Source organism: Magnolia sinica, chromosome 2, assembly GCF_029962835.1.
Source record: "Magnolia sinica isolate HGM2019 chromosome 2, MsV1, whole genome shotgun sequence".
Lineage (NCBI taxonomy): Eukaryota > Viridiplantae > Streptophyta > Magnoliopsida > Magnoliales > Magnoliaceae > Magnolia > Magnolia sinica.
This window is the reverse complement of record NC_080574.1, coordinates 28,431,540-28,453,425: the sequence shown is the minus strand read 5'-3', so window position 1 is coordinate 28,453,425 and position 21,886 is coordinate 28,431,540. Positions and strand designations below refer to the sequence as shown.

Genomic DNA, 21,886 nt, shown 5'->3' with positions numbered 1-21,886 from the left:
ACCTATGACCTTAGTGTTGAAATGCAGTACATCTGCATCAATACCCCCTTCTACGTTAAAGCATTCAAAGAAGCCTTTTAGAAAATCATGGAACATCACGATATTTGGTGCAACCTAACACACCTCGTGCATTCAAAATTAGCTAACCTCTTGGAAAGTGTTGGACAGATAAAAGGGTGAAAAGAAATTCTTATGAATTTAGCCAATACCAACTACTCCGAAGCAGGTTAGGTTTCTTTTTCCATAGTGGCTGGTCAGCATTTTAGGGGTGATTTTTGAATTCTGCATGTGCTAGACCCTACTAGACTGGCCCTATTGAGGAAAAAAGATTTAAATGATCAATGGTTTTAAATAATACTATCAAAGAAAAATTATAGATAGCCATGATTCACATCATTAACAGTTTAGATATTTGAAACTTGCTTTGAAGCAACGAGTGTTACATGTATGATGAATGGGTGAGCGTGTCTTTATACTGTCCATTCTTACTATCTAACGGTGAACGAAGCATTCAGTTTAGGCCAGGCCTGCTTCTTTAACAATTTAGCGGCATGAGCCCTGGCCCTACAGGGCTGGTTACCCATTTATCGTCCGGAACTGTTGTCTGATATGAGCTGGTTTTTGCCATAAAAATACAGCTGTATTGACCTGATTTGTTTCAGAAACCTGCAGTGAAAGATATGGGAGACTAAGGGTGGCAATGGGTCGGGTCAATGGGTCAATAGGCCTGATCCACTTAGCCGGGTTGGTCAAGTTGGATTGGGTTGCAGGTCATGCACGGGCCAAAAACACCCCATTTAGATAAATGGGTCGAACTGGGTTTAGCCCAACTCACTCATATTGTGCATCAATGGACCAGACCGAATGACCCAACCCAACCCACAATCGGGGACAAAAATCTCCATACTACTGTTTTGATCCCTTCTGGATCAAGACCCAATCTAATAGCCAAGGCTTGCCATCAAGCAATGGACAGCCGTGAAGGACCAACAACGAAACAAGAACCACACTGCTTTAGACAAAAGTGGCAATAAACAGCAGTTGGGTGCACTTAGGGGTCGTTTAAAGCCATGGATTTGGAGTGATTTGAAGGGATTTCAAATCCCATGTCAGTTTGGCACTGTAAAGTAATTGGGAATTTCAAATCCAAATCTAAGGTAAGTTTGGATTTCATCTAAAATTTTTCAGTGGCTTGTGTAACATGTGTACTAGGTTATTAATCTATTAGGCACGTGGCCAATGATGATTGCCCAAAACAATTAGGTTAGCAACTGCATCACTAAAATTACTTCAATAGGATGATATGTACAATCCAAACATTGTCCATGTAAATCAATGGTTAAAAATGGTTGGTTAGTTGCTCCGTTGTTATCCTATACTTGTGGCTATCCTATACTTGTGGCTCATCCGATACTTGGAATTTCATTATTTTCGGCAAAGGCTTATTACAATCATTGTGTCTAACATTTCATACATACACTAACTAGAAATATTAAAGCTAATTTAGTAATTAAATTCAAACTATGTAAATATATTATGCATGGCTACTTTTTTATTACAGGAGATTATGAATCCAGGGTGCTAAACACAATCCAAGGATTCCAAATCCAGAAATCCGAGTATTCCCAATCCACGGTGCCAAACAGGCCCTTAGCATCCTGGGTTGGCTCAGCAGTCGGTTGAGCCGGACCTAATGACAATCAAATTGGGCCAGGTTGGGCTCAAGAAATTTTAAGTCGGTGGGTCAGGGTCGGACCCATTTACTAAATGGGTCCCGGTTACGGTACACTGAAACTGATTTTCAATACGCAGATGAGACAGCCTATCAGGGAGAGAAAATCAGGGCCCATACAATGTGAGTCCTATGACCCCATCATCATCCATACACATAGTTGGATCTGGACTCGTTCTCTCCCATTACCTGTCCGAGCCATCCGTTGGGCCAAGTCCTATCTTCTTCTGCTACCTTTTCAAACATCACAGTCACTGAGCCTATCTTCTAAGAATGATCTTTTTTATTTATTTTATTTATTTTTAACACACGCACACACTCATGCCATTCTAAGAATGATCTTATGCATCAATTTTTGCATCCCACTGAATGGATGGTTAGGATCATCTGATCTTCTTTTTTTTTTTTCAAGACAGCCCAAAAATCACGTGATGAGGTGTTACTAATACTAGCCATTGATGGAAGGGCTGACAAAAAAAAAAAAAAAATTGCCCCCATGCAGGATCGAACTACAGACCTTCAGTTTACAAGACTGACGCTCTACCACTGAGCTATAGGGGCTGTGATGGTTATTTCTTTTTCCATTAAAATGTAGTGGATAGAAAATGCGGTCTTTTTCAATCTCAGCAACTGGAGCCTAGTGGTCTGGTGCATCCCAAACGTACATGACACACGGAAAATCAACGGACCACATTAGGGATAATCTACGTCCAGACCCAAACCAACAGTCCCTCCATCAAATAGATCAAGCCCTTTGATTATACAAAATCATTAGATTGATGCACTCCTAAGGCCAGGATACATCCGACGCGCATTATGTGGAATCTACAAATCTAAACAACGTAAATGCCTTGTCAGTAGGGGTGTCAATGGGCCGGGCTCGGGGCTACCAAAATTAGAATTTTGAATAGGATGGGCCCAAAACAGTTCAAAAATCAGGCCGAGACAAGACAACCCCAGGCCCAGCCCATTGACAGCACTACTTATCAGAAGAAAATAATCACATGAATTCACGTCTACTGTAGAGATCCTTAAAAAAGTGCCATCAATCCAGGTGATGGCTCCCAGCAATTGGCCCATCCATCTGAACATTTGGATTACAAGTGGGCCCTGCCTGGCAATGGTGTGGCCCATCTTATGGGACCCACCTAGTAATGGTATGATCTGGCAGCTTTGTAGATTGTGTCATGATGGGCTTACCACAGCCGTCCGTCATGGTGTGGCCAATTTGATGTGGCTTGCCTTGAGATGGTATCATCTGACCACTGGCTGCCACCTAGAATGGATCATGGTGGGTGTATCACAGTACGGTCCATCTGGTTGGATTTGCTTGGCAAATGGTATGGTGGCAGCAGGTTTTGATGAAGCAACTAGTGTTTTAAATATCTTGCAATATCATCCACATCTATTCTAACTTAGCAGATATAAAATTCAGATTTAATATTCATTTTTCATAGTATTTGGCAGTATATATATATCACATGATATGGCATATATCGTGATATTGTGAGATGTATCTAACACTCCCTATTTATACTTCATTTATAAATTTTTAATCTATTGTGCAATATCGAAAGGAATAAAAGAAAATTGATGCTGTTTTGTTTGAAAACTTTTTAAAATTTTTTTAAATTATTTTTTTAAGTTGATACCCACCACTAATTGAACGATATAGGATATTATTTGGGTAAACACAATCCTAATGTCTATACTCGACCCAAATCTGACCCATGTGATAAACAGGTCAGATTTGGGTCTAAGTGGACCCAAAGCTCTCCCATTATTTTTTAACTTAAAACTGACCTTGAGTATGAACTGGGTCCAAAATTTTGACTCAATTCTTAAATGGGTTGGGTCTAAGCCCGCTTGACAGACCAACCCATTTGCTTCTTACTCGGTGATGGTTCGAAGCCACAATGGTGATTAAGACCATAGTTTTTATATGTTTCCAGTGAGAACATGAATGGTTCACATCTCTTTAGCTGCTTGAGAGATTAAGTGATGATGATCATGGTGTGGCCCATCTAGTAAGCCCTAGCTGTTAAAATTTAAATTAAAAAAAAATCAGAAAAAAAATTTGGACCATTTCTCGATTTGTGCGTGTCATCCTTGCGCAGGGGCCATGCTAATCTTCTCTGTATCGTTCCAATTTTATCGGATGTCTCCGAAGAGACAAGGGTAGTCCTCCACATGGTAATTTATAAAGCATAAGAGACGCTTGTAACGAGCGATGTGGGAAGATTTTTTGCATCGACTTTCTGTACGTAGCTTGTCAACAAATCGTGAATTCAAGCCCCTTTGCATGTAATACTACTGTGATGGTGCTTTCCTCCATGCCAGGATTGTTACAAGTGGGGCCCAGGTTGAGCGATCCTAGCCAATGACCTGAGAACCCCACCATGGATGAAGCATGCCCCATAACTTCGGATTAGAGGGAACAAACCCCTCAACCTTGGACTCTGTATCAGTTGAATGTGGACCCCTGCTGTATTCTGTCCAATCAGGGTACCCTTTTTGGGGGGATGGTCCAATCAGTGGGACCCATCACATTTACAGCCTATAAAAGTGAGGATGGGCCCACTTCATGGTCATATTTTTCCTAACTGCCTTTTTCTTTCTCATACATGAGTGACCCATCTGATGAGTGGATTGACCTGAATTTTTTATTAGAATTATATCTTCAATCACCCGATTCTTAAATGGGTCGCCCCTTGACTGACCCTACCCATTTGCACCCTCAATCTTAGGTGATGATCTAAACCCACCACATGGCTAAGACCATTATCCGTCTATAGTGAGAACATGAACGGTTCAGACCCCTTTGGCAGCTTGCTAGGTTAGTAGTGATAGGTGTACCGCAGGTGCTTAATATAGTGTGGCTGTTGGATTATTTTATAATTTGAAAATTGGAAAAAAAACTGAAAAAATTATAATTTGATAACAACCAGGCATGTTGTAAACGCTGTCCTCGAAGAGTTATTTGCTCTCTCTTATCCAATATCAATGACGGGCTACCTGGCAAACCTCTTCCAGGATATGACAAGCCTAACCGATTATGCAGGAAGAAATCTATGTAGGAACTTGTTCAACGCACTCTATTTGACACATTCGGATTTTTATTCCTAACTTGTTGGGAAAGAGTAGGAAAAAATTTTCACCAAGTTTATAAACTCTCCGAGTCGTGTACTGTGCCACCAAGGAAATGTGTTTAGAGTTGGAGAGAAGAGGAGACGCGTTTGCTTCTGCTATCGTGGAAATGATCCCAACAAGCATTGCTTATATAGGCACCTAGGGCTGAGAGTTATGACTTAGGTCATCAATGATATGACCATTTCTGGCAGTTGGAAACTAGTCATTTACGGTTGTTTATGAATGTTGGAAAACTAGTCATTTATGACTATTTTTAAAATTTTTGCATGCTGGTCCTAACCGTTGCATGCTTGCTATTTAATACAGCGGTTTCTGTATGGCTACTACCATTTTAGGACCGTTGCATGCACAACAATCATCTCTGCAATAAATTATTATTATTATTATTATTATTTTTTTAAAAAACTAAGCCTTATATATAAGGCTAGAGTTGGGCATCGAGTCAGACCGAGTTACGACTAACCTAAGTCGATCCGATTTTGAAATGGGCCTGACCCAAACTTGAACCAACTCGGTACTGAGTCCAACATGCTTGACCCAATCCGAGTCCGGGTCTAGCCTGGACTAATCCAGACTAAGTCCAACCCGATCACAAGTACCGAGTTGGGTCGAGTTGGCACCGAGTCGAGTTGGGTGCAACAGGTATTCATGAGTTGAAATCACAACTCAAAGCCTAGAATCACTTGCTAGAATTGCAGCCTCTCCATCAGCTACAAGGCATCTCAAATCTGAAACGTCATATCTGAGTTTTTTTAAATATATACATATGTGTGTGTGTGTGTGTGTGTGTGTGAGTCGAGTTTCAGATCAAGTTGAGTCAGTATAGAGTTGGATTTCGGGTTTAGTCAAGTCGAGTTATTGGGTGACTTGAACTCGACTCGGTTTGAGTTCGGATTGGACGAAGTCAACTTGATTCAGATCAACTCTCCCACTCGGTTCGGATCTGAACGAGTCTGACGAATTTGTCGAGTCAAGTCGTCCTGTGCCCAACTTTATATAAGACTCTCAGTCACACTTGGCAGTCCCTTCATACCTTTAGCACCACTACAGCCACACTGCCTATTCCCTCGCCCGCCCCCACATCCATGTCCATGACTACGCACACGCCCACGCCCACGCCTGCATCGATATATTATTCTAATGTTGTCGGAAACTCTGAGTAAAATAATCATAATTCTTTGGTTGCATTTAAGTAACCAAGAATTCTATCAATGGCCTTCCAGTGTTCTACATTGGGGTTACTAATAAATTTACTGAGTTTACTCACAATATATATTGTATCCAGTCTTGTGCATTGTATAACATTCGTAAGACTAACTATAGCACTAGCATACTCAAGATGTGCAATTACTCTTCTTTCTCTTTTAGTTTGATACTTGGATCAAATGGAGTATTTGCCTCTTTGATTTTCAAGTGGTTAAACTCGTTTAGTATCTTTTTTATATAATTGAGACTGACACAATGCATAACTCCCATAATATTTTTTAACTTTGATACCTAAAATTGTATCCACTTGTCCAAAATCCTTCATTTTAAAAACTGAAAAGAGAAACCTCTTTGTTTCAGTTACAACTTCTACTTTATCACTGATAATTAACATATCATCTAAATATAAATATAAATATATTATCACAATGTAATTATTATACACTTTAGAGTATCTACATTTATTGGCTACATTATGCATATGAGTCCATAAGTAAGCACCCTAGAATCGAACTTTTCATACAACTTTTTCGGTGCTTACTTCAATTCATACAAATATTTTACAAGTCTAAATACTTTCTTCTCATTTTTATTTTTTCGGTAGAACGAACTATTTTAGTTGTTCCATGTATACCTCTTTGTTGAGGGCACCATTCAGAAAAGCTGTCTTTTTATTCATTTGGTGGATGCGAAGATAATTTATGAATGCCAATGCGAATAAGATGCTGATAGATGTTATTCTAGCCATAAGAGAATATTTGTCAAAGTAATTTATATATTCCTTCTGGCAGAAGCCTTTTGCTACTAATATAGTTTTAAAGGTACGGATTATCCCATCGGTGTGGTATTTCCTCCTGAATACCCATTTGTACCCTATAAGTTTATATCCTAGTGTTAGATCCACTAGTTTCCATGTTTGGTTTGACACCATCGAGTCCATCTCATCATTGATGACCTCTCTCCAAAAGGCCGAGTCTTTTAAAGATATAGCTTTACTAAAGGTTTTAAGATTATCTTCTAAAGCTTTGATAATAGATATCTTCTTAACGACATTTTCTCTATTACCCTTAACTAGATGAAAAGATATGCGTTGAGAGTCTTCTCTACCCTTGCCCTCGACTCCTACGTGATTCACTAGGAGTGTCAACCTCTTGTTAAGTTCCTTCTATAGGATCATCTACAGAGTTTGGATATCAGTATCGTTTGACTCCATAGATAGCAAGTTTTCAAAGAAGTCTACATCTCTAAACTCTATGATCACATTAAACTCAAGGTTCAAGAGTCTATAAGCTTTGTTCTTTTGTGCATAACCTACAAAGGCACACTTAACATCTCTGGGTGCCAACTTGGTTCTTTTAGAATCAAGTATTTTGCAATACGTGAGACACCCTGACGCTTTAAGATATCTTAGATTTGGTTTCTTATTCATTTTAGATCATATGTACACTTCACATTTATCATTCTTACTTTCATTTTAAGATATTAAGTCATTCTTAACTATGAGTCATATGTTACTATAACCTACATGCTTAAATCTACCATAGCACAAAGATATAGATTCAATCATATAAGCTGAAGACTTATTTTCATTAAGTGAGAATTTGATCGTCCTGTCACAAGTATACCCCTTTTCAACAAAATTCTCATTCATGGACAAGATTACCTTGTCAGACTCTACACAACCCTTTTCCCAGGTTTACCCAATAGATCCTTAGAAACCAAGCTTCTTCTCATGTTTGGGACATGTAGCACATTGGTCAGGATTACCTTCTTTTTAAAAGTAAACATAAATTTCATGGCTCCTTTGCTGATGACTTGTGATTGACTTTCGTTTCATATTTGAACCTCTTGACCGTTGGTCACATCTTCATATATCTTGAAGGCAAATATGTTGTAGCATACATAGACTGTAGCAACTATATCGCATCACCAACTAGAGACTTTCCCTTAGACCATGTTTACTTCGGTGATCATTACTACAATATCGTCCTTTACTTCACTAGCCTCATTAGATTTCTTGCAGTCTCTATAGACTCAAGTGTTTACTCTTATTGTAGACAAAGCGAGGGCCTTTGGGTTTACCGTTCATTTTCCTATAGGATTTTTTGAATTTTCCATTATCCTTGTTGGGTTTTGGGGATTCATCATTTCAGAGTTCTTGTTTTGGGACGGCCTTTCTAATTCACTTACCTTGGATGAGGAGGTTCCATTTGTCTCAATTTTCTTGTCTTGGTTATGAGATTCCTTCTCTATTCAAGTATTTTTAGATTTGTTCTAGTGTGTAGTTCTTGTTCATATGTAGTAACTTCTTTTTATAGTCTTTCTATAGCGGAGGCAGCTTAGCAATAATAGCCCCAACTTGAAAAGATTCAGAAAGGTCTATCATTAAGACCCTTATTTTGTTTACTACTGCAACTCTTGTATATATTTGAGGTATCAATGGTTTATTATATACCGTGGTGAATTCAAAGTTCCTGGTTGTCTATTAAGAATTTCCCTGTTCCTTCTTATTCAGTCTTCTACTTGAAATCTACCACGTTCCAAATATCTTTGGCTAACGCCGTGTCTATATACAAGTCATACATCCAGTTGGATAGATTGTTGAGGATATAGCCACGAAACAACAGTTCATCTTTAAATAGTTTGTTCCTGGCCGTAACTTGTTCGGCGATATCATTTTCATTGGCTTCAGGAAGTGGTTGCAGGTTAAGATCTAGGATGTTGATCATTAGCGTTGTTAGCAAAAAAAACAAAAAACAACTTGTCTTGCCATCTAGTAGAGTTAGTGTCGTCAAACCGATCGAGTTAGATTAGATCTTAATTCATGAGCTCGATTGACTCAATGCTTTTGGTTCCCATTACAAATAACTCTTTAAGATTGTTGGAATATTTTACAATTTAAAAATTGAAAAATACAATTTAATAACAACCAAGCTGAAGCACGCATTGGACATGCTGTCTTTAAAGAGTTATTTGCCCTACCTTATCTAAGATAACTGACGGGTTACATGGCAAACCTCTTCCAAGATATGACAAGCCTAATAGGTTAATAGGTTTTGCGTGCAGCAATCATGAAAAAACCCCTGTAGTAACTCTTTCAATGCAGTCTAATTGGCATATTCTGATTTTTTGTCCTAACGTGCTAAAAAAAGAGTAGAAAAAAGTTTTCACGCTGGAGAGGAGACGTCCCCGGCTTGCTTTGCCAGTCAATGGGCCAGGCGGGGCCTGGGTAAGTCTCAGCCCAAATATTGAACTATTTCTGATCAAAACTCTGATTTTTCAAGCTCAATCCGAACCCATTAACACCCACACCAATTAGTAAGATAAACCACACCCCCATTTATATTCTCTGTTCTTTTCTTTTTTCCAAGCAATGTGGGACAAAAGGAAATGGATTTTATCAAAGCATTTTGAAAACTTTTGTTTTAAAAATATTTTTTTCTTTTTATATTTTATTTTATTAAAAACCAAATACAACAAAGGCCCATCTACTAGGACCCAGTTGTTGTGAATGGTGTGGATGTGGCAACCGGCAGGATGTTGACTGTTGAGAAAAAAGTGGTGAAAACAACAAAAAAAAACCATTTCTCGATTTGTGCATAATAATGCGCAGGGGCAATGCTAATCTTCTTTGTATGGTTACAATTTTGTTGGGTGTCTGAGAGGAGACAATTACATTCCTATTCATAGTACTCTAGTCAAGAGATGGCAGATTCAAGCCCCCTTGCTCACTGAAAATACCATGTAATATTATAGTGTTGAGTGCCTTCCACCGTAACAGTATTGTTATGAGTGGGGCCTACGTTGAGTGATCCCGACTGTTGACCTGAGAGCCCCACCATGGATGAGGAATGCCCCATAACCTCGGCCTGGAGGGAACAAGCCATCCAATCTGACTCTTTATCAGTTGAATGTGGACCCCTGCTATATTTTATCCAAGTGGACTCTTTTTTGGGGTATGGTCCAATCAGTGGGGCCCATCAGATTTACAGCCTAGATCATGGGTCCACTTGAAGAAGCTGAAAACTCAAGGTGCTACCATCACATATCATCAGGCAGACAGTGGATCATACACTTCCTCTCCACTCGAAGCCAGACAGTTTACTACACTTGCAATCTCACAACCACCATATTCTATCATTAAATTTACATTTCATCACAGCAGCAGCAGCAACAAAAAATGAAATAGCCACACCACACTGTAGCAAAGCTGCTTTGCTGAAATGACAGTTTCTATAGTTTCAAGCAAAAACACTGGTGAGAATTTGAAGCATGGCAGACGTACCGACATGGCATCCAGGATTGGTGCCGGTCATCAGGTGGGCAACACATCGGTGTTGAATATTGACTGGTGGTCGTCATTTTCCTAACCATCATTTTTTTTTCTCATACATGAGTGACCCATCTAATGAGTGGATTGACCTGAATTTTGAGCCTGCACATCTTCACAGTAGCCCCATCTGATTAGAATTGTATCTTCAATCCCTCCCTATGGCAATTACATTAGCACTTGTGCAACTTCAATACCAAGCTCCTGTTCCAGTGAATGCATCATCACAGATGTGCAACGAACATGGGATCACAGCTCGAATATGGCTTGCTCTGTAGAAGCCTCTCCAAATATGATCTTTTCAATCCATGTCTCTGAGCTATATCTGAACGTATCCAACCTGGATGAACTGTTGGAGAACCGGTGACCACTACAGCTGTCGATTCATTGGCCAGATTCGCAAGAGTGATCATCGTTTCAGGCTCCGTGGCAAAAGAAGCGTCGATCATGAATATATGAGTGAAATGGCCCGCATTGATTCCTGCATTACGAAGCCTGAAACTACTTACGAAAGTCGATGTGATCACCTTAAATTTACAAAGATCTTGGAGTGGAGGACATATGAAGCACTCCCCTTCATAGAAGGTTGAAGGGAGGATGTCATCCAGCACATCCTCTAACCCTCGAAAGGCTGCATTAGCTCGAAACATTTCCATGTCCGGGATCACTTTCTGCAAGCCTTTCATCACCAAGTCACAGGTGCTGTTTGTAGGAGCGGTTATGAGAATTCGGGTGTCTTGAGAACTTCTGTAAATATGGAGAATTGCTTCACGTATAACTTGTTCAGTTCTTGTCTCTTCGGTCTCTTCGGAGGAATCCGATGAACTGGTTCTCCGCCTGCACCATGATTTCTCAATGACAAGATAAGGTGGACCACTGAAATTTAGTATATGGCGTAGGGCTGACATCTGTTCTAAATCAAGATTTCGGAATGTAAAATTTTGGGGAGTTGGTGGGATATGTCTGCATCTAGGGAAAAGATCGGGGAAGAGGAAGTTCCCAAATGAAGGATCTACAGCAGCTTCGATTGCTTGGTGGAAACGCTTTAAGCAGACCCTGTTGAAGGAGAAGCTGACATCATATGTGTGTGTTGATGAATATTGCGAATGAAAATCGCGTCCAAATTCCACTAACACAATCTTGCTCTTCATCACCCGTGAGATAATACCCTGGTTCAGAAATTAAGATTGTCATTTATGGCAGAACTGTGATCAGATTTTGATAAGTGAAAGAAAGTGCAGGATTTGTGATGCATAATCTTCCTTCCAGCTGTTACTATCTGCCATTCCGCTCTTCTGACTGTTGATTTTGGTATGACTACCATGCATTGGAAACACTTCAAACTAGTCTTAGATATAGAGCCTGAAAATCATAAGCTCCTCAGGCTTGATTCTTGCTTTTTAAAAAAGAGAAGTTAAAGGAATAGAGGTACATGAAACGCATGGACCGAATTACGCTGACATAATCCAAAAAAATTGAAAGAAGAATTACGATGCCATTCTTACAGCAGGCTGTGTTAGGATGCAACTCTCAGGTTGGGTTGGGTTGTCAAGGTCCTTGGGTCTGGTACAGGTTGGAAAATGCCAACCTGATTTAAATTTAGGTTGGGAATAATCACATGTATTTGGGTCGGGTCGGGTCCACATGCCAAGTTTGTGCCAGGATATGTTCATCTGTCATGTCGTAGCTCAGCCTATAGTTTCATGAACTCTTCTACCATCTTTTCCTGCATCAAAAATCTCACAATCCCTACTACTTCTAGTTTCTGCATCCACTCCCAGACCCACTTCCTGCCACTTTTACCAGCTTAGGTTCAGCTTGAGTGATTAAGATACCCATCAGTTATAAGCATTCAAGGCAAACTACTTGATTCTTGCCTTGATAATATGCATACACTCTAGTCTTCAGCTCATGCCAGTGAGTCTCCTGGTTCGGTGATCTGCACCATTGGTCTGTTGTGCACTGCCATGTATGGACTATGCCAAGTCTTCAAGATCAAACATCTTAAGCTTTCAGTTTGTGCCCTTCAAATAGAGAAACGAATATAGAAACACAAACAGTCCACATTCAACTGAAATAGGCTGCAAATTTGTGGCTAGGATCTCACAATCTTGGGACATTTTTAAAGTTTGGTCCATCCATGGTGCTCCATCCAGCGTGCTCAACAGACCAATGAGCTGGATCAATGAACCATAACCCCACTTGCACAAACTGAAAACCTAAGTACGCTTTGCAAAACTTTGGGTCAGGGATCATGTAGTTCCTCTGCATTATATCTCAACACTGCGTCAGCTACTTTCGACTGCTTGGGTTCTGCTGTATATTAGACACAACTCCCTTTTCAGCTGACTAACATCCAATTGCTGACAGGCTAGGCTTCTAATTGGGTGCCATGATGAATTTAGAAAAATTAAGTGGAAATGAAGCCCACTGGTTCCAGTTTCCCATACCTTAGCAACATAGATTTCGAGCATTTGAAAACCTTGCTGATCCAACTCAGGGATCAGCCTTATTCATCGTCAGATCACCCAAAAAGTCACCCCCATTGGGTCCTTTGCTGACATGATGGATCAGTTGAGTGACTTGAAAAACTTGGACAATTTTTCATGATAAATGGATGATCCAATCGAAGGACTCCCCAACTTACCTCGGCCTCAGCATTCAGGTCTCAGGTTCAAGCCCAACTTACCTTACCAAAAAAGCTCCTTCGATCCATCATGTTTCATCCATGTTGAGAGCATGGGCTACAAGACTGTTCCCATGCTCCATCTGGGCTAACATGATTCAGCCACAACATAGTATGACAGATTATTGATCTGCCTTGTGTTTCTGCATTCCTGATGATTATTAATCTTAGATGCTTACTCATTCTTGTCCCCCACATTTTCCCTGTAAGGTTACTTCAGAAACATCTTCACTTTTTATCGAGTATGATGCAATATAATGCTTGCATGTAAAATAATCATTTCCTCATCTCCCTGTCATCAGCCACTTCTGTCCAGCACTTCCAATGTTGGCAACATCCAAATTCCACACCAAGGAATAGGAAACTTTGAGTCTGAACCTCAAGCAAATCATTCTCACCCCTATTTCCTGTCATTAGTATGATAGATCAATAATAAAATGTGTTTTTCAAGCCTATTGCACAAGAAATCTAGCAAATCTCTTATCAGAATCATCTAGCAAGGTTGCTATCCTGTTTTGCAATCATGTGTTTTTTTATAAACATTGCAAACACTAAAAGTGATTATTTTATGCTTCTGGTCAGTGTTGTTGATTAGATAAACAAATCCTTCTTGAAGGGAATATAGGATGTCATGTTAATCTTGCCTAAGCTATCTGGTTAATTGATAGTCTGTAGAAGTCCGAGATGTTCACAACTATCAAATATCTGCAATGCAAGTAAAAGATTTAAGCCTAAGGAAAGAAGGAAAGAAAGAAAGTCGAGGCAATTTCTGCTTCCACAGCTCATTGGTATTTTAACTTTTGTCGAGGTGCAAATAGAAACTATGCAAAAACCTTCATGAGTTAAAGACTAACCTTGAAGGGTTTAACATTCTTGCCAGAAGGTTGTACAAAGACAAAGTCCCTTGATAGAAGATAGGGTCGCCTCTCAGGAATGGAATCTATCTCAAAGGCTACATAAACCTTCTTTTCCTTCTGAACTCTCTCATTTTCATCACTCTGCTCTATGCGGTAGACTGTTTTGCTGCTCTTCCGTGATTTGTTAGACATCGACTCTTCATGCAACTTTAGATTGACTTCTTTGAGGAGGAAATTACTCCATTTCTGAACAAAATGAAATCCAAACATCACTCCACATATGATGCAAAGTAAAAGGAATGTCAATATTAAACTTATAGCAATAACAACCATGCCAGTTTGGAGTGACCAACACAAAAATAATAGTCAGATAAATTCAACAGAAAAATGCATGAAGCATAACGATTCCCAAAAATTCCAAATACCTTGTTGCAACTAGAAGCATAGAAAAACGCCTTTGATCCAGCAACATGTTCAAGTTTAGAGATAGTGTCACCATTGCAAGAAGCAAAAAGTCTCGTGGGTCAGTGCTTCATGGAAAATTCATGGTCTGTTTGGAGGGAAAGAAATAATTGCACCTTCTCGATTGTTAGTGCTCCACCATTAATTGTGATTGATAGACTTAAAGGCCTAGGCCTTGTATGCTCTTGGGCTGCGGCATTAGGTATCTCTATTCTTCCATGTTCTGTTACCCTCTGTTGATCGGTGTTTTTATGTAATTCTTTTAGAGTTGTAATGGTCATTTGGCCCTCGTTTCTTTCAATAAAGCTTTTATTGCCAATTTATAAAATAAATAATAATAATGATAATAATAATAATAATAATAATAATAATAATAATAATAAATAAATAAAAAAACTGACCATTGAGCCCTCTTATCTTTCAATAAAGCTTTAATTGCTGATATAAAATAAATAAACTAGAAGCTTAGAGAAACCATTAGCAAGCATTGCACGCACCAGATGTGAAAAACAAAGTCAGCAATAATTAACACAAAAGTAAACCTAAGAAGGAACTCTGAAAGAAGATAGGAGAATGAGGCCCCAAAAAATTTCCATGAAAGAAAAGAAAAGCATCTCCGCAATTTTTTTATTCACTTAAATCATCATTGATGTCAATGTGTCACACAGTTGCCTTTTAGCCACATATATAGATAATGATACGTAGGCTTTCCCTCTACATCTCAAACCACTTTCCTAAAATTCTTGGCAGTATAAGGATTCTTTCCAAAAGAAATAAATAGCAAGTATTAAAAGAGTCTCTCTGCTAGTGAAGCACTAAAGGACTATTGGGGCTGTATAAACAGCCATAAGCCTGTGCATACATACTCCAACCATATGGTGTTTTTCAGATAATTTCTCCACAGAAACACACACAGGCTGATTTTAGCACGCAGGCTATTTTATGGACAGATAGGCCACAAGTTTGGTCACCTGGGGCCCACTTTGGGTCCAGGTTTGGTCACATGCATGGGCTGGATGTGTTTCATCGTGTGTGCACTTTCCCATGCCTAAACCAACAAGCTGAATTATCACCCAAAATTAACAGTAAGGCGAACCGCTGAAGGATATACCTTTTATGCAGTGTCAAAAACTCAGGCTAGTACCAGAAACCTGCCAGGTGATTTTCTAGTTTGACTCAAGAAACTAATTAAGTAATTATAAAGAACCTTCTATTGAGTTGATCATTTATTAAATCAGAATGCCAATACAGTGCTCAGAAGCAGCCAAAAGTAGTTGTCTATACCAACATTGGAGTCAAACTATCAGTTCTTGAGGGAAATTATAGGGCCCTGCTCATCAGCAATGTAGAATTTGCTAGCCCAATGGATTCCACATGTGTGCCACCATATTTCGGTGGTCCAAACCATTGATTCTGTGGTCCCAAAATTGGCTGGGTCATGTGTAGAAAAGCTTCAATCAATGGCCGACAATTGGAAGGTTACGGAGAAAATACAGCAAGGATTCCTATTCGACAAAGAATAGTCCAATTATCAAATGGTCATTATCATCAAATATCGACCATACTTGGGGAATCACCTATCTAAGACTGGGTCCAGATGGATGGCCGTGATCATTGGGCCATGGCCCACATGTGAAAAATCCTGCACATCAGCAAACTTTAAGTTTGTTGATGAGCAGAAACCTATAATTTCTTTTTTTCAAAAACTTGGAACCAAGTGAGCACAGATCAACGTGTAATCCTCTGTCCATTTGTGATATGCATTGCTTCCGTTATTTATTGAGCATTGCACTAAGAAATAGGATTATGCAAAGGAACTGCACGCAAGCAATGATAATCTTTTGGCTAGCCAGGTTTGCAAGAGATAGAAGTACCATGCAGCATACAAAGTGACTTGAAGCAGATTAGCAGTTTTGTCAGAAAAGGTGAATTAAGGGCTAGTTTGGATGTTTATTTGAAATGAATTATGATAGCTCACTTAAATAAGGTGAAATTACCAGCAATTAGCTAGCTCCACTCCATTCATAATAAGGGACCAGCCACACATTACAATTACAATGTTTTCAGGTTTGAATGGAAACACATGAAACTGTAATAAGTAAACGGCTGCAACTTTGGTCATTTTCTCTTTATGGATTGATCACGTGAAATCCAACTCAATCAAGTATCCAAATGTACTCTAAAACTAATAACCAGTCCGTAATAAACTGCAATTCCAATCATTTAAAAGAAGGTTTTCCCGAAATGTGGCAACTGATATCCACAACTTCACATGTATCTCAATTATTGCAGCTCAGACATTTCAATCAGACTTTGGTTCCATCCTTAAAAAAGACTAAATATAGTGGTGGCAACAATGAAATGGGCAATCTTCTACAATCCTCGCTACTTTCTAAATGTTCATATTGACACTAAAGACTTGCCATAATAAATAGAGTTAGAACTAATTACAAGTCACAAATTCTCAACTCATGTCAGAAAATTACCAAAACTTGGATATTTCTGTCCTTTAACTACAGCACAAAGTGCATAATCTCACAGACATTGAATAGAAATGACAGAAAACAGAGATAGCCTGGAACCTTTTGAAGTGTCAAAGTCAATGATCACCCTTCAAATTGATGAAGGCGTTAATTAGATTGGTCCGTCAGCATACTAGAAATTTAGAAGTTGGGACTATTGAAGAAAGCTTCCTTAACTATTCTTTTCTCTTAACTTGTCTCACGAAAGCAGATACCATTACATACAGAAAAAAATCAGCAGCCAAATCTCTCTTTTTCTCACCTCAAGGTGGTAGTCCTCAGAATAGAGCAAAGCAGCAAAATAGTCCTTGTAAGTTGATGGAGATAACGGCTTCCTCAGAACTGCAGGTACCTTGTCCTTCTTTATCAGATCCTCGAACTTCTCAGGAATTTCATAGGTAGGAAGCGGACTCTTCTGCCTACCTGCCGTGTTCGGCGATTCAGGTGGCTTTTTTGGTAGATCCAACCCGGGCAGTGATGCTGGTGACCTTTTCAGTTGATCCGATCCAGAGAGTGATCCCAGTAGCTTTTTCTGCTGATCCAGCTTAGACAGCCTGCTGGACGGATCTACTAAATTCCTTTCAGGAACTGGGAGAGAAGGTGAGGAAGGTGTGGTCAAATTCCTAGATGCTCCAGGTTGCTTTGCCAGTGATTCTTTATGAGATCCTGCCCGAGCCAAGCCGACCAGAGACTGATTCCGGCAGTCTCTTTCGCTGATCAAATTCTTGACAGCTGGATCTACTGAATTACTAGGCTGAATCGATTGAGAAGGGGAAGATATAGCTTTTGGTGGTGCCACCAGCGCACTTGGATCTACTGAATTCCTCGGCTGAATCAATTGAGAAGGGGAAGAGATGACTTTTGGTGGTGCCACCCGCGCAGCTGGATCTACTGAATTACTAGGCTGAATCAATTGAGAAGGGGAAGATATGACTTTTGGTGGTGCCACCCGCGCAGCTGGATCTACTGAATTCCTCGGCTGAATCAATTGAGAAGGGGAAGAGATGACTTTTGGTGGTGCCACCCGTGCAGCTGGATCTACTGAATTCCTCGGCTGAATCAATTGAGATGGGGAGGAGATGAGTTTTGGTGGTGCCGCCCGTGCAGCTGGATCTACTGAAGTCCTCGGTTGAATCGATTGAGAAGGGGAGGAGAAGATTTTTGGTGGTGCCACCCTTGGCTTTTCGATGGATTCCGGCTTGGACATGATAATCGGAGCAGAGCTCCAGTAGTTCGATGTGCCTTGTGAAATCCTCTGATGAAAACGGGGTGGTGAGGAACTTCTAGCCAAAACTTCGTAATGGTGGCGCATCCTTTCCTCGCTACCGTCTTCTTCACAGCAAAGGATGCATCGCAAGATTTCGAGAAAACACGACATTTCTCCGTTGTAGTGAGACTTTCTGAAGGAGTTATGTCGCTCTGTGAGAAGAAAAAAGAGAGTTTTTCGCCAAATCACTGCTAGAAAACTGAAAAATTAACAAAAAAATCAGAAACCGAAGACAATACCTTTGAAGAATCGGAAATCTGAAGCTGAAATTTCTTTCAAGAAAGCGCGAAGGGCAAACAGCCTCGATCGAGATAAGAGAGCCTCTGAATCACGAGGGAATATCTAGCGTTTTGATTTCATGAGAAGCTCTCGGAGCCATTGGATCTTGTGCAATTAAAATGGAGAGATAATCTTGCCGGATGTCTGGTAAAAGATGAGTAATGGCGGGTCTTGGGTTGGACGGCTATATATCGTTCCAGGGATTGGCACCAATGGGCAGAGATATCGCCCGTTTCCGACGCTGGAATGAGATGAATGAGAGCTGCGACTTTGGGAAGAACAAGAAAAGACTTCACGTAGTGGACGTAAAGCATACCACTTGCTTTTTCTTCTTTGGAAGGCGATTATGCCATTTTTCTTTCCCGCCTAAAAAGTAAAGAGGTTTGCTAGACAACATCCCCAGCCCCAGGTATCGTTATATGAGAAGTCGGGATTATAGCCGTTGGATCTGGGATCATATTCAGTGATCTAAACTGTTGATCTGACAAAAATACAAAGATGTTAGATCGAAAAATCTTTAATACCGAAAAATCCTAAATTGGACTGTGAAACAACGGTCAATAGAGAAATGTTGAATAATCAAATGCTAAACTATTCAAATTAGATAGTTTCATGGTTAGAAATTTTATCAATGATGAGGCCCATCTTATAAACAGTTTGGATCGCTAAACATCACACCCGATCCAGCTGCTGTAACCGAACGTAGCTTATTACAATACGTGGGGATGTATTCTAGCAATGAAAAAAGAGATTAGTTTAGAGAAAGTTCCTACCGTACGACCCATTTATGGCCCACTAACCTTCTTTAGCCCGCATCTTTTTACATCACCAGCCGGCTGTACGCACGCATATTTACTGGACCAAAATGCCCCTACTATGTCAGAAAAAATGATTTGTGAAAGCTGAGGCTCCCTATGGCTACGGATTATAACTGTAGCCATAAACGCAGCCATTGAAAAAAGTATACGAACTGCCGCGGCGGTAACACCGTACCGCCGGTGGTGCCACGGCAGTCTATACAACTTTTTTTATTATTATTATTTTAAACATGAGAACTTTATTTTACCTACATTTTTCTCTAATACATATTTATATAAATATGTATATGAAAAAAAATTCCCTCCTTTTATCATTTCTTTCTTTATTCATTTAACAAAAATATCTTCTAAATCAAAATTAGTTACTTGACATACCATATATGATTTTGGGGTAAGAGAAGCTACTTTAGCCAACCAACCTGGTTATTTTCCAAGATTCCATTAGGTCAATGGTTGAAAATTCATTTCATTCACTTCACGGCCAATGTCAATCAATTCGCAGTCAATTTCATTCATTTTATTTACTTCGCAATCAATTACATGCATTTCAAAGTCAATCCCATCGATTCTTATTCATATCACAGTCAATTCCATGCATTTCACGGTCAATTCCCTTCACTTCACGGTCAATTCTATGCATTTCACGGTCAATTCCCTTCATTTCACAGGCAATTTCATGCATTTCACAGTCAATTCTGACGATTCCCTTTCACTTCACGGTCAATTCAATTCATTTCACGGTCTATTCCCTTCTCACTTCACGGTCAATTCCATGCATTTCACAGTCAATTCCCTTCACTTCACGATCAATTAACCTCACACCAATTGCCTTTAATGGGTCCCGGTATAAAGAAGATCTGGAGCCCAAACAGCTTTCAGCCGAACGGGGTCAACCCCATCTAAACCCAGTTGATCTTGTAAAATGGATGGAATTGACTGTGAAGTGAAGCGAATTGACCGTGAAATGAATGGAAATGACCGTGAAGTAAAGGGAATTGACCGTGAAATGCATGGAAATGACCGTGAAGTGAAGAGAATTAACCGTGAAATGCATGGAATTGACCGTGAAGTGAAGGGAAGGGAATTGACCGTGAAATGCATGGAATTGACAGTGAAGTGAAGGGAATTGACCGAAAAATGCATTGAATTGACCGTAAAGTAAATGGAAGTGTAACACTCTGAAAATCGGGAGTCGAGTAGAAGTCCAACTCCCGAGTTCCAACGCATCACTTATGCAACATGTTTAATGATGATGAAATGTTTTCTGTATTAGTGCATAAAACATGAATAAGATTAAGCCAAATCAGTAAAACATAATCCAGAGACAATTGTAATATACAAGTGGAAGACTAAAACAAATATGTATAACTTGATAAACTAGTATAGGTCCCCAAAGTATGTATGCATTGCCAGGTCAATAATTACATGTATTGTTTCAAAATACAAAATATCAAAAATGTAACAGTCCACTACAAGTGTAACCCTGAAGCCCCGTCGATTCAGAACGGTCTACGAGAACCCGCCTGAATACTGCATATATGAAAATGCCTCCTCATCATCCTCAAAGTCCGGCTCCGCCTCGCAGGCTACGCCATCATATGAACCTACAACAGGGTTTGGTTGGTGTTTAAAACACCGTCCCGTAACGTGGGAGTGAGTGATCAACTCAGGGGAACAATAAAGCAAAGGTTAACATGTTATCAATTTAGTCAAGCAATAATGATAAAGCAAGACAACCGAACATCTTTAAGTACTCCGATTAATGCAAGATGGTATGAAAAAATGATGCATGCCCTCGCCTGCACTCCCTCAGTGATCTTCATCTAATGGTCGCGCATGTCAGTCACTTTCTCGTGCTCTCTACACATCGCCAAACGGCACATGCAATGTGGTGCATGAGCATGATTACCAAGTTCTTATTAGTCCTTTTCATACAGCAGGATTGAGAAGCTAAGGTACCTCCCTCGTATCAATTTCCAAACGATGATCCATTCTAGGGTCGTCAGTCCTAGTAAATCTCATACGAAGATACGGTTCTAGGTCACTGCAAAGGGCTCGTCACCTTATCAGTGCAGGCCTAGTGTACTCTTTTTACTACGTAAGGACTCGTTGCCTCTACGCAGTCTTAGAGTACACTCGAGGTCACTACAAAGGGCTCGTCACCTTATCAGTGTAGGCCGACAGCTCGAATACAGTGTCTCATACCACCGTATTCGGCTCACAAGGCTGTGTTGCTCACTGGACACTACGGGGAGGCTCGTTACCCCAGCGTAGGCCGACAGCTCGACCATTTGGGTTGTCAAGGTCATTGGGTCTGGTTCGGGTTGGAAAATGCCAAGCTGATTTGCATTTGAGTTGGGTTCGGGTTGAGCAAATTTGGGTTATGTTGGAAATTATCATGTCTATTTGGATCAATTTGGGAATAATCACATGCATTTGGATGGGGTTGGGTTGGTCAGCCATAGAGGACTTTGGGTCAGGCACCTCGGGTCAAGTTGGGGTTGGGGTTGGGTCCTCTTGAAGTTGAGTTGGGCTTGGGTTGGCCCTCAACCTAATTAGGACTATCATATTTCATAT

General features: G+C 40.0%; 1 protein-coding gene and 3 non-coding genes across 7 annotated transcripts; all 4 read right to left on the bottom strand.

Annotated features, from left to right (window-relative positions):
• Positions 1–2,221: 2,221 nt before the first annotated feature.
• On the bottom strand, positions 2,222–2,293 carry TRNAT-UGU (transfer RNA threonine (anticodon UGU)). The gene has a single exon. It is a non-coding gene; the product is annotated as a tRNA-Thr (tRNA).
• A 1,510-nt stretch (positions 2,294–3,803) lies between these two features.
• LOC131238171 (U6 spliceosomal RNA) lies at positions 3,804–3,906 on the bottom strand. Its single transcript, XR_009167581.1, has one exon. It is a non-coding gene; the product is annotated as a U6 spliceosomal RNA (small nuclear RNA).
• Positions 3,907–9,658: 5,752 nt separating this feature from the next.
• LOC131238217 (U6 spliceosomal RNA) lies at positions 9,659–9,758 on the bottom strand. Its single transcript, XR_009167625.1, has one exon. It is a non-coding gene; the product is annotated as a U6 spliceosomal RNA (small nuclear RNA).
• A 506-nt stretch (positions 9,759–10,264) lies between these two features.
• Positions 10,265–18,856, bottom strand: LOC131236821 (probable RNA helicase SDE3). Of its 4 annotated transcripts, XM_058234291.1 has the most exons (5): positions 18,452–18,856; positions 17,369–18,364; positions 17,208–17,287; positions 13,959–14,207; positions 10,265–11,587 (listed from the first exon to the last, which is right to left on the bottom strand). In XM_058234291.1, exons 2-5 carry the CDS (start codon positions 18,321–18,323, stop codon positions 10,643–10,645), a joined length of 2,229 nt encoding a protein of 742 aa, XP_058090274.1. In that variant the 5' UTR covers positions 18,324–18,364; positions 18,452–18,856; the 3' UTR covers positions 10,265–10,642. The 4 variants fall into 4 exon arrangements, with proteins under 4 accessions (XP_058090274.1, XP_058090270.1, XP_058090273.1 ...); XM_058234287.1 differs by having other exon boundaries at positions 17,208–18,364; positions 18,452–18,854; XM_058234290.1 differs by having other exon boundaries at positions 17,208–18,345; positions 18,452–18,854.
• Between the last annotated feature and the right edge of the window lie 3,030 nt (positions 18,857–21,886).

Bases quoted from the DNA above. Each gene is read 5' to 3' on its own strand.
- LOC131236821 (XM_058234287.1), bottom strand. From the start codon at position 18,323: ATGTCGTGTTTTCTCGAAATCTTGCGATGCATCCTTTGCTGTGAAGAA. The intron at 14,208-17,207 runs GTGAGAAAAAGA...CATTTTGTTCAG, and splicing joins CTGAGGACTACCACCTTGAG to AAATGGAGTAATTTCCTCCT. The intron at 11,588-13,958 runs GTTAGTCTTTAA...TTTCTGAACCAG, and splicing joins AGAATGTTAAACCCTTCAAG to GGTATTATCTCACGGGTGAT.